This window comes from Perna viridis, chromosome 8 (assembly GCF_037379345.1).
Source record: "Perna viridis isolate PV_CMFRI_1.1 ecotype Kerala chromosome 8, ASM3737934v1, whole genome shotgun sequence".
NCBI classification, from domain to species: domain Eukaryota; kingdom Metazoa; phylum Mollusca; class Bivalvia; order Mytilida; family Mytilidae; genus Perna; species Perna viridis.
In genome coordinates this window covers 32,393,856-32,407,048 of record NC_142452.1, presented here as the reverse complement: position 1 = coordinate 32,407,048, position 13,193 = coordinate 32,393,856, and the positions used below count along the sequence as shown (strand labels likewise).

General features: G+C 34.6%; 1 protein-coding gene across 1 annotated transcript; it reads left to right on the top strand.

The window, feature by feature from the left end:
• The first annotated feature begins 483 nt into the window (after nucleotides 1-483).
• LOC148610268 (3-oxoacyl-[acyl-carrier-protein] synthase, mitochondrial-like) lies at nucleotides 484-11,733 on the top strand. The gene is made up of 4 exons (XM_088542576.1): nucleotides 484-758; nucleotides 6,821-7,021; nucleotides 8,291-8,448; nucleotides 10,858-11,733. The coding sequence occupies exons 1-4, from the start codon at nucleotides 557-559 to the stop codon at nucleotides 11,653-11,655; spliced, it is 1,359 nt and encodes a 452-aa protein (XP_088398702.1). The 5' UTR covers nucleotides 484-556; the 3' UTR covers nucleotides 11,656-11,733.
• The last annotated feature ends 1,460 nt before the right edge of the window (nucleotides 11,734-13,193 follow it).

Genomic DNA, 13,193 nt, shown 5'->3' with positions numbered 1-13,193 from the left:
CACTATTTAGTCGCCTTTTACGATAAGCTTAGCGCTGCTGCAGGCCTATTCTTTTGACACCCGGACCTGCACGGGGCTATAAAGTTAACGATGATAGAACTTAATTTTGGAGAGACTTTAACTATATTAATCTACTGGTCAGTATATAGTCTTGTCCCAAAAGCGTTGCGTAAGCCAGCTGCGGAGAATTATAATATACATTAATTACATGTCTATCCGTAAGCTTATCAGTATAAAAAATCAGCATCATGGTGGCAACTTGATCAAAGCGTGTTAGTTTAGAGACTGGAGACGCTGGAATACAGAGAAATTAGGATAGCGTAGGAAAGGATAGTTAGTAGTTAAAATAGTGGGGTCGCCGTTTGAAAGTACACACTATTATTGACCTGGGTTAAGTCCTTGTATACTATAAAACGTCACCTGCCTTTGGGTCGACATTTTCTTGGGTCGATTTAACCGGCCTTCTACTTAAAAGGTCTGCTGCTTCAGTCCCCGTCCCATTAGTTCCCACACCAATAATTTTATTTTTCAATGAAGCGATATCAAGATAACAACAATGAATATTGCTAAAAATTTAAGGAGGCCACCTGAATTGATAAAGCACTTTAACAGGCAAAGGCATGACACTGTAAGATCTGAGAGACGCCGAGTTGTTGTAACTGGAATAGGTGTTGTCTCATGCCTTGGAGTTGGATATGAGCATGTGTGGAACAATTTGATAGCTGGTATTTGTGGCTTGAGTAGTCTTCAAGATGAAGGTTAATTATTGACATTCTATTGCTCAACTCTACATTAGGCATGTATTTTCAGTTTTGGAACAAACCCTCAATTTAGTCTGACTTTAGATACATGTACTGCCTACTACTGGGTGATTGTCTTTATCCCCAAATGGATATATCTATAGATTGTTGTTAAAATATTTAAAGCACAAAACCACATGTTCGGTGTTCATTTATGTAATCAAACTACAGTATGTGAGCTTTGGTAATATTCTAATTTAAAGTTTCAAAGTTTTATTAATACACTCAGACAGTAACATGAATGTACATACTGTAACCAGCGGAAGACAATATAACACATATACAGTGAACAGGACAAATAAGCATATTTAATACAACAAATAATTTACATATATAATACACAGACAGATTTGATATGAGGAAAGTGAAACTTTAAATGCTCCCGAAAAAACTTGAAGTCAAGTCAACCAGGTGCAATTGATATATGGGTTTGCTCATAGACTTGTATATTAAATATTTAATATACAGGTCTGTGGTTTGCTTGATTATTATTACAAATGTATCTGTTTGGTTTGGCTGACACCTAAAATAGATACCTATAAATGCCAATTATCCAGTGAGCTGAGTAAAAAATGTGTGCACTGTGGAATAGAGGAGTATAATTTACAATGTACCAAACCTTTAGTAGCTTTACAAATGTCAGGAAGGATGCCACGTTCTTTGCATGTTAAAGAACACTGCTGTGGTATTCTGTCCGAGTAGGAACTTTTGCACTCCACCACAGGAGGCTAAATTGCCCGACCCTTCCCACCTCTCCCTATTTCCAGTGGCAATCGAAGTTTGTTGACCCTGTTGTCCTTGTGTCCCATCCCATTTTTCATTTCATCATCATTTCATGTTCATTTTATCATCCATTACATGTTCGTGGCCTGGATAGGTAAATGGACAGAAAGTCACAGGACAAAAAGTCACAATTTATATTTTCGGTCTTTCCCTAGGACAAAAAGTCACAATATACAGAAAAAGTCACATTTCATATTTATTATAATTTCTGACCTTGCATTGTGGCCCCTACAAGAAGGCAAGACTTATATTTCTGCTCAATGTGTATGTGCATGTAGGTGTAGAATAAAAAGTCACAATACATGTTTTTATTTGTGATTTTTTTTATGCTCCCGCCTATAGGGGCATATAAGTTTTACTCTCGGTACTGTTTAAGTGTTTGAAACCCAGAAATAATTATGATAAATTAGAGATAGATGAAGCAATACTGTAAAGATGTTTCAACATTTACTTATTACATTTGTTATAACAATTTACATTTGTAAAACAATGTCAAGTATTAAAACATATAAGCAACTATTTTTTTCATATAAATATGCACTATTTAAAGTCACTATTAATGTCTGAGTTAAACTTTAAGCACAATATTATAGAATCTTATATTTAAAGCACTATACCAAGATGTCCAAATTGTAAAGCACTAAATTGAAATGTCTTAATTGAAAAACACAATAAAGATCTATGTGCAGAAATGTCAAAATTGAAAAGCACTAAACAGAAATGTCCAAATTGGATGGCACTGACACATTTCTGCTGAGTCTGATGTTTAAGGTGACACCAAGTAAGATTTGTCCCTCTGTCTTTCTACCACTGATACGATCACTGCACAGATTCTGTAAACGTTTCTGTAAAAGAGCTTGCTTCTGGTTGACTCTATTTGTTGGTCAGGTTCCAATGGCATCTTGTTGTATGATTGTTGTGATTGTAGTGTGTTCACGTTGGAACCACTGAATGCAGGTCCATACACTAGGATGTGCACTGCCAACTAAGGTAAAAAACTTATTGTTCCGCCCCTCGCACACATTGTTTGTTCTGGGATCACTGTCCATGGTGGCTGAATGTACTCTCCATATGGATGGCGGAAACATTGGTGGTACACGAGGCATCGTCAGTCTTTGTACCCCATTGTGTTGAACAGGTCTGTATGTACCAGTTACATAAGTAGTCTCAAAGTTGTCAACCAATTCTACAGTCTCTGCTGGCTCTTCAGGGATGACAGATCTTATGTAGGCTATACCCTCTGGTAGGTCGGCAATTGGTAAAAATGCTAAGCCATCTAGCATGTTGCAGAAAAGTCTGAAGTCTTGATTTTCCATGTAGTGTGTTGCAAGTCAGTTTCTGGATCTTGCGCCAGGTAGCCTGGGTCAGATAGTAAAAACAACCTTGATGTTCAATATGACGACCAAATACAGCATTGATAGCACGAAGCAACCCATCCTCGAAGTCAGAGACAACTCTGGTTACATTGAGGGTAAGACCAAGTTCATCGCACTTGTCTTAAGATGGCCTGGAAAAGTTCTTGGTTACCAACTCTAGATTTCTTTTGAAAAAACGGTACACTGTAGTAATATGTGTGGTGCTGAAGGCTATTCTGATGGTGAATATCTGCTTAAATTGTGGTGGTGCTGTGTCAAAGGTTCCATCCATGAAGAATGTATCAGCATCTGCAGTCTGAGGTTTTCTTCTGTTGCAAACGCAATAACTCTGTTGTTAGCTTCTGGTCCATTATCGTACAGAAGGAAAGGTTGCGGGTTCTGTTCTAATGTTGTTGTAAGCTCCTCTGGGATGGTAAGTTCCCCTAGGGGTGCAGGCGTTGGTAGTTGAGGTCTATAATGTCTGATGGATCTCTGCAGTTATCCTCAACTGGCAGCATGGCTTTGATGGCATCTGAACAGTTGGACACTGACTCTGCAAAAATCTGGCTTGGTGCATTGTGTGAAGACTGGGCTTTTTCTTTCATGTTGTGTCTGAGTTTAGTGAGGCTGATGGAGGCTTCATCTGGTGTATGGTTGTGTGGCTGCCCTAGTGCAGGGTTGTCATTCTGAAGATCTGTTGACAAACTGCCTCTGGCTGGACCTAAGAGTACATTTCCACCACTGTTTGGTCTTGCGTAAGGCATGTCTTGTGTAGATAAAACCTTCATAACATAGCTTAGGACCACCTTTGTTACTCTATTGAATTTCCATTTTTAAATGATGACAAGAAATTAAATCAAATCAATTATATACTTTTGGGCTAAAAACAACAACATCTGGGATTTTATTACTCAGGATTAGAAGCCAAAATTTCTGTCATTGAAGTAAAAGTTTTGTCAAAACATTTATGAATCTTGTAGGTATACATGAGAGTCAGGATATTTTCTTTCTTTTTAACGAAAACAGCAAAACAACCATTTTTTCCTAAAAGAGTGCACTACAACCTGTCAAACAGAAGCCAGTTGATTAATCAATTAATTATAATCTATACATATATGATGATTAAAGTGATAACTCAAATTCACAATGAGAGAAATTGCACTGTTTGTTCAATTTGTTTCAAATTGACTCATTTCTGGTTATTGGCTTTTATTTTAATATTAAACATGGTCTTAATATATATATATAAATTTAACAAAGTTTATGTTATCATTGGTCTTAAGCCAAATAAATAAATGTTCATTGGAGATACGTTTTTTCAAGAGATGAATTTTTCATATATACATATGTAGGTAAGGACTGAATTCAGTTGGTACAATGTATAATGGACACTCTAACATTAAGTGGAGTTCATCCTCTATTACATTGATAATACACTCTTTACATGTGCTTTTGTGTCTTTGAATGTTTTCTTGCTTGTATTGAGAATTGGTTCTTCAGTACAACTTACAGCATGTATACACTGATAAATGCCAAGGTTTTATTGTGGGTTGTAAATCATGGGCTGATGATGAGGTTTATGATCTGAACACCAGCTGACCAGCAGCAGGTCTGTCAGGCAAAAAGTTGTAATTAACAAAATTGTCATCAGATAATTTAATATACCTGGACAGGAAGTATGGATCTGTGTACAGAGAATTAAGAAGTAATTTGTTTAGGGGTAGTAAAACATTTTTGAATGGATTCTACGTCTACCTTAGTGATGCCTAGTCTCAATGCTTAAAAGACATTGTTACTCTGAAGAAGGTGGGGATATTTTGTGATTACCTAGAGGAATTTTAGGCAAATAATTCTCCATGACAAATAAAATCTTAAGTTAGAAGTATGTACATTGTTTACCTTACCATTTTGACATTTATTGGCATTGTGTGCAAGTTTTTAGGGAAATTGCGCCAAAACAAGAAAACCTGTTTAAGCAAGTCTGTATACTAATACGTTGTATAATAGATATGGTCCTCATTCTGAAAGGATTCTAAGGCCAAAAAAAAATATTGTGTCTGTTTCCTGCTACCCTACTTATCCTAATTTTTTTTGCCTACCCTAAAATTTTATGGCCATATTGGCTCAAGCATTGTAAAAGTCTAGGTTGTTTCCCCGTTATTTCAATGTAAAATTTTTTGGAAAATAAAATAATTTACCTACTTATCTACTTACCTTATGTTTTGTCATGCTGGTAGCAGGAAACAAGGCTATTATTTTCTTTTGGGCTAATATAACATGTAGTTCATGTTTTGGAAACACCCAATATATATTCACAAAAATTGAGATTAAATTTTTCAAACTCACTTTCTTTAAATACATGTCAAGCAGACAAGACAACTTTCTCTTAGGGGTGATATTAATAACACCCTAATTCTCACAACCATAAAGGGGGATTGTTTCTATACAGTTGTCATATATATGTAAAAAATGCCTTTATATTAGACTTAGAAAATTTTAGGGCTCTGTAAAGTTTATAAAAAGCCTTTATGCTGTTCTAAATCAGTTGTTTCAGGCTTCTTATGCTATTCTAAAACAGTTGTTTTCATGCTTCATTAAATTTTCCATTATTTTTTACTAATTCCTAAATATTTATAATGCTCACACATTCTGTATCTTGGTTTTCACTTATGAATATTTCTTTCAAGAGTTTACTATTGTTATCACATAATCCTGTTGTCACAAGATCAGTCAAACAATAGGTTTTACTCTTTGTTAGATTCCAAAGAAACTGGACATCATGATGAAAATATCCTTTTTACTACATGTATGATAAAGTTGTGCAAAAATGACTTAGAGTATTATGAAAGCTATTTGTGGATTTTTGAATAAATCTCATTACAAATTGTCCTGCTATAGAGGTATAAAGTATCCCTATACTGAAGGACAGTTTCCCAATACAGGTATACCAGTAATAAACTTTTTTAGGGTTAATTTTGAAAAATATTGGATGAGAATCTAGAAATTTTTATTTGATGGCCTAACACAACCTAGTAATTGATTTACACAAGTTTTACCTGAAGTACATGTATCTTTACAGTATTTTATTATAAAGCCAATTTTATTGTGTATCAAATTTGATTTTACATATATAAGATCTATAAAAATGAAAAAGGATGTTGCTGTCTTAATAGTGACACAGACAAATGGATACATATACTTGTAATTGTGAGTTAATGGTGGGGGGATAATAGACAGAAAAGTAATTCTGATTGGTTTTAAGCAGCAAATCATTTTAGGATGGTTAATTTTTACTTCACAATTAGTTTGGCCATTATTTACTGATTTTAGATAAGATGAAGGGTAACAAAATTTTCCTGTAAATGTAGATTACATTTCAAAGCAAACATTTTCATCCTAGATTTTATTTTTCAGTGATTCTAAGTCCAGACGTCGATTTCACAGAAAGTAGTAAATGTGAAATTGATCGTAAGTAATGATGTTACAACCTAAAATAGCATTGTGATGTCATAATTTACGACCAATTTCACACTTACAACTTTTTGTGAAATCGATGCCAGACCTGCATGGCATTTCTGATAATTTTAATAAGACCACTGTTTTAATCATAATTATGGTTCTGCCTCTTTTTGTTAAGTTAGATTCCCCATATTTGAAGCATTTCTGATGATTTTAATAAGACCACTGTTTTAATCATACTTCTGTTTCTGCCTCTTTTTGTTAAGTTAGATCCCCCTTATTTGAAGTCAAGATGTCACTCCATTGATGATAAAATATTACACTGTTGTTTTCATTCTTGTTAGGTACTGTACATGTATCAAATACAGATTAAGGTTTCTAGTGAAAAAAATTACCTATGTATAACCTTTGTTTCTTTTTTAGGTTATGCAGGTATTCCATGTAGAGTGGCTGGACTTATACCAAAGGGGCACAACTCAGGAGAACTTAATATCGACAACTTTGTTGAACCTTCCAAACAGAGAGCTATGTCAGAGGGTAGCATGTATGCTCTTGCAGCTGCCAGTCAGGCTTTAACTGATGCTAATTGGAAGCCTTTTGAAGAAAAAGATAGAATCAGAACAGGTAGAAATTTAGGAAGGTAGTTATTTAGAAGAATTACAATGTCCGTCTGTCTGTCTGTATAACATCTGACCATGTACCTGATAGAGCAACTCATGCTTAACCATTTAATTGATTTTGATGAAATGTTATACAAAGGTATTGGATGGCATCTTATGTTAATCATATAAAGATGTGCGACAAGAGAGACGATTACTGTTGGTCGCTTGCATTTTTAGGGAAAACTTCAAATTTATGATTAACTACTAGTTGGATTTTGATGAAACTTTATAGTAAGGACACCCTGTACATTGTACATTTTGTAGTTTCAATGATAGAAGACAGTACTAATGTTTTAATACAACATGTTCTTCTAAGTAAAACTTGGCATAAATTGAGGTTAAATAAATTTTTCTGAAAGGTTAGAGATCATATGTTGATGCTATTAGTACCAAATGCTTGCGAAGAGAGTTAATTAAAATTCAGTGTTTAACATGGAATTTATATGTTCTGAAGCCTGTAAACTGTTGATGGGATTTCCAGGAAAGTTTTAGGAACTTAGAGCACCATATAAAAGATATGCATGAAGATACTTGCTAAGGGAGCTAATCATACTTACAAATTTTGCAAGTTTATGCATTGCAAGCAACAGGTTCCTCTCATTAAGGTCAGACACAGGTGTAGTTTTGATTTGGTTGGCATGAAATAGCAATATCTTTAGAACTTATTGGTTAGTAAAGTTAAAGGGTTACAATTCCTCCTTATTTAGTTCACAGGGACTTGAGGTCACGAGTTCGATCCATTAAATGAGCACAAATTTTTATACCAGAAATTGTGATTTAACTTTGTTCTCTCATTCTTGAGCATACATTCTGAGGTTTAAGGGAGAAATTTTAAAGTGAAGTGATTTTCAGGGCACCTTAGTTTTTTAGGTTTGTTTTTTTTTTTGTAATTCTTGCTGCTGTATAATATAGTAAAATAAAATTTTAATTACGTATGGATCCTTCTCCATCCAAGTTTTTCAGCATTTCTTAAACCAATTAATACCCATATACATTTTGATGAAACTTTATTTATTATTTGTTAATGTCCATATGTAAAAATATGCTTGCAAGGGAAATAGGCATAATCCAGCTTAGGATTTAAATGTAACTGTTTAGAGCCAAATTTTAAAACGGAATCCTGTGAGCCTGCAGAAACCAATAATTCTATTTTTTCTATCTGTTATTTACATGTTACATGTATGGTTAAAGGTTTTCACCAGCTAGTAATTATAAAAAAATATTATAACAGGTGTTGCTATTGGTATGGGCATGGCTGGCATGAAAGAAATCTACCAAACAAACGAGAGACTGGCAGAGAAAGGATACAGAGGAATTAGCCCTTATTTCATGCCAAAGATTCTTGTCAACATGGCTGCTGGAAATGTCAGTGTCAACTTTGGTTTGAAGGTAAACAAGCTTTTTTAGCTCACCTGGCCAAAGGCCATGTGACCTATTGCCATCACTTGGCGTCTGTTGTGGTCGTCATCCGTTGTCGTTAATAATTGTTCAAAACTCTTCTCCTCTGACACTACTTGACCAATTGGAACCAAACTTGGTATGAATGTTTCTTGGAGTATCCTGCATAGAACTGATGTGGGGATTTTTGATCCGTTGAAAAACATGCTGCCATTACTAAAAATAGAACATAGGGGTCAGACTAGTTTTTCACATTATTTTTTATCTCCAAAACCGTTAGGTTTAGCAGAATTATTTCTATAGTTGAAATTACCCTTATTATAAGGCCTTCAGAAGTCTTCAGGGATCAAGTTTGTCAGGTGACTCCTTGTAAGAGTTATTGCCCTTGAAAAATGAATTTTTATGGTTTTCAGGCAATATCTTGAAAACTACAATAGATGGAAAGAAACACGAGTCAAAATTGTTGGACAACTGCTTGTTAAATTTATTGCCTTTGAAAGACGAACTTCAACCAGGTGAGCGATTCAGGCTCCTGGGAGCCTCTTGTTAAAATAGATTTTTGCAATGAATCTATAGTTATTCTTTTTTATGAAGATCTGAATTCATAATATAAATTAAAAAAATCTTGTGTTTCCTATTAAACCCTACTTACTCATTTTTTTCAACTAAAAGAGTAATCAAGGGAACCAAGGTTATAGCGGTAATCAAAAGAATGTAATCCAGGGACAAAGACCAGACATGGAAAACAGACATACACAACAAAGAACATAAAGTAACTAAAATCATACATACAAAGTAATAAAAGCAAATGAGCAACTCCACTAAAAACTGGGAGCATGGACCAGGTGCACCAGTAGGGTAAGTGTCCTCTGCTTTCCTAGAAACACCCGCCGAGTCGCTCATAAAAAGTCAAGTCCGGTGTAGACAAACGAGGAATGGCAAACTATGACCCGTTGAATACATCAGTTTTCATGGGGCAGATGGATACACCATAACGATCCACGAGTTCATGATGATGACCATGAAACTTCTGTAGTGATGACTTCAATCTTGTAGCATTATAATCCTTTTCCAAAAGCCTATTTGTTAGAGTTCTAGCGCAATACAAAAAGTTTGCGTAGTTTTGGCAAGCTCTGGCATAACGTATGAGTTGTGATATGAACACTCCATACGCAGGTGCCAAAGGGATGTTGCCACAGATGAAAGGAAAGTTGACAATTCTGAATGAAAAGTCATCACGTTTGTCGTAAAGTTTGGTCAATAGTATTCCTTTACCATCGATTTCTAAGTGTAGGTCAAGATACGAGGCTGACTTCACAGAGTCTGTAGTATCCTTTATCTCAAGTCCTTTTGGGTAGATGCGATGTGTCAAATCCCCGAAGTTAGGATTGTTTAAAGATAATACGTCATCTATATAAAGTAGTATTAGTGTAATTTAAAGTGTTTTTTGTCATTTTTCAGTAAGCGCTGTAAAAGTCAGAATGCTTTTCCCACTGACTGGATGTAAAAAAAAAAATAGTAAAATAAAAAATAATCCAAACCTACCCTATTATTTTAAAGATGTAATAGGAAACACACATATTATTTTTGCCTTAAAATTATGCATATCTCGTGACTGTCTTGTTATGGTTGAATGGACATAGAAAAAGCAAGTACATTGGGCCTTCTAATCTTTTTGTATTTATTTTTATGTATTCATTGTCATAGGCTCCCTTTCATTTTCCATGAAGTTTCAATTTCATATTTTCGTTTTTTGGCACTTTAAAAAAGTAGGATGGTTTTTCCGTTTCAATGCTCTAACTGGAAATCACTTTCAGCAAATGCCAGAGAACTTTGAGATATTCTTTGTATGCATGGCCATAGGCTCCCTTTTGTTTTTCTATAAAATTTAGATTTCATGTTTTTGATTTTTGGCACTTTTTCATGAAAAATCGGGGTGCACATGGTTTTTTCATTTTTTGGCCCTAAGTTTGAGATACTCTTTGCATCCATGGTCACAGGCACCCTTTTGTTTTCTATAAAATTCATGTTTCACATTTTCACTTTTTGCCTTTTTCATGAAAAAGGAGGTCTTTTTTCTGTTCATGTTCAGCTGACGGGCATATCATGCACTCGTGGCACAGCTCTTTATTTAGTTACCAAATTATGCATAAAGTTTGCATTCTATTCTCCTCAACAGATTTTTCTGCCATTAGGGAAATTGTATTGTCTTGCAATACTCTCAGAATAATTGTTTTTAAATGTTTTCCCACTAGATTATTTAAAACATAAAGAAAAGCACCAAGCAATTAAAAACCATCACAAAAAAACAGTATAAGTATAAATTGTACCAGCGTTTTACTCAAAATATGATGTAGTTATATATAATAGGTACAAATTTTCTATTTGTTTACATTTCAGGGTCCTAACCATGCAGTATCTACAGCATGTACAACTGGTTTACATGCCATTGGAGATGCTGCTAGATTTATCCAATATGGAGATGCTGATGTAATGGTTGCTGGGGGTACAGAGGAGAGTCCAAATCCATTATCAGTAGGTGGGTTTGCTAAGATGAGAGCTCTTAGTACCAACTTCAATAGCAACCCTAAACAAGCATCTAGGCCATTTGATAAGCAGCGTGATGGATTTGTTATGTCTGAAGGAGCTGCTGTTTTAATATTGGAAGAACTTTCCCATGCATTAAATAGAGATGCCAATATTTATGCTGAAATTCTTGGTTACGGGTTGTCAGGGGATGGACATCATATAACTGCCCCAAGTGATATTGGGGATGGGGCTTACCGATGCATGAAATCTGCCCTTCAAAATGCTGGAGTAGATGCAAGTGAAGTGGAATATGTAAATGCTCATGCAACATCAACTCCTCTTGGTGATTTGGCAGAAAGCAATGCCATTCAAGAATGTGTTGGAAAGAGCTCTAAAAGATTAATGGTGTCTTCAACAAAGGGAGCAACTGGACATTTGTTAGGGGCTGCTGGTAGTTTAGAAGCTCTGTTTACTGTAATGTCTTGCTATACAGGATTACTTCCTCCAACTTTGAACTTGTATGAACCTGATACATGTCCATTTTTGAACTATATTGCTCATCAGTCTGTTCCCTGGCCATCAGGGACCAGCAGAAGAATAGCTTTAACTAATTCATTTGGATTTGGTGGAACTAATGGTAGTTTGTGTATATCATCGTATGTACATTAATTATACAAATGTATGGGACCAATGTTAATGTTTTATTTTGTATTAAAGAGTATTCAGGATGAAATATTTAGACCATGAGTTGATTTTGTTTTGTTATGTGCTTTAGGGATTGCATTGCTTGCCTGAATTTTTAATATCATGTTTTCTCAGTCATCATCTTACATGTAAGTCTTGGCCAAAAGTTCATTCAGGGAATTCTTTTTAAATAAATTTCTAATAGAGTAATACCTGCTTGTCTAAAGCGAACCCTCATAAAACTGAAACCTGAGTAATCCATACACATTTTACAGCCTCCGTATATCTGCTTGAGGGTCCTATAGTTTTTGAAAGTTTTTGCCCAACTCTTTTGAAAATAATGGGCTTATAAAGGGGAAAATGGGTGTTTGAATTGAATTGGATTGAAAGAAAGAGTTAAATGTTGATATGATTTTTATGATTCTTTTATGAAAGGTTTTTAAAAAGAAAGACTTGCAATATTTTTTTATATATTCAATATAATTGTTAGGATTATATGATTGTTATTCAATATTCAATTTTTTTCAATATTTCAATATTTACAACCATCTTGGAGTAAAATGCCAGGGTAATTGAATGCATGTACATTTTTATTGTCATGGACCATGGCCCACTAAAAACATTTTTAACAATTTAAGTCAAATTTTGAAATGTTCCCTTATCATCTTGCTTAGGCCAAATAAAATGATTTACTACTATTTATTTCTATTTATTAAACCCCTGCTTGAAAAGCTGGAGGTTTATGGTGATCATGGTGTTAGTCTGTTCGTCCGTCCCCTGTTCTTATTTGAAACTCCTTTGAAACCTGTAAATGGAATTTCATGAAACTTTTACATATTCTGTTTTACACGATGCCAGTGTGCAACTCCTATTTTGTTTTTTTTTTTTCTATCTAAAGGATATTTGGGATTTCCTGATGCAAAATATGGACTTATTCATTTGTTGACCAAGGGGAACCTTCTCCTAATCAGCAGTTCCTTTGATACAGCTGAATGAAATTTGATGAAATGTTCACAGAGTCTTTATTACAATGTACATGTACATGATACCATTAATATTTTGCACATCCTATTTTGTTTTTCCACCTGAATGCTTAAATCATTTATGAGAGTGATCACTTCTTGGGAGGGAAGCAGGGGTATAGCCAAGTGAGCGATTTTCAAGTTTTTAATTGGAGTCCTTATGGAAATCACTTTTTTTTCTATTAGATTTATATCTCATATGTTTTTTAGTGACTGGGATCAAAGGGAAAGGTATTTAAGTAGCACCCTTAAAGCTCCACTTTCTTACCTTTAATTGAATTTCAAATTTTGTGCAATATTGTGCCCCAACGGTTTAAACATTAGTTGTGTCTATAATGAACTGTAAATCCTTATGCTTAAGTTTATAAAAAAATAATATTTTGTCTACATTTGCACTTGAAGTAAACAGAGTTCAACATTCTATGATCGTACCATGCTTCGCTATGTGAAGCTTGTTAATGTGCGAGTCTGAAAATGATAAAAAAAAAAAAATTCACCAGC

Excerpts from the sequence above, each read along its gene's own strand:
- LOC148610268 (XM_088542576.1), top strand. The coding sequence starts at position 557 with ATGAATATTGCTAAAAATTTAAGGAGGCCACCTGAATTGATAAAGCAC. Across the intron at positions 7,022-8,290 it reads AAAAGATAGAATCAGAACAG|GTGTTGCTATTGGTATGGGC; the intron begins GTAGAAATTTAG and ends ATATTATAACAG. Across the intron at positions 8,449-10,857 it reads GTGTCAACTTTGGTTTGAAG|GGTCCTAACCATGCAGTATC; the intron begins GTAAACAAGCTT and ends TTTACATTTCAG.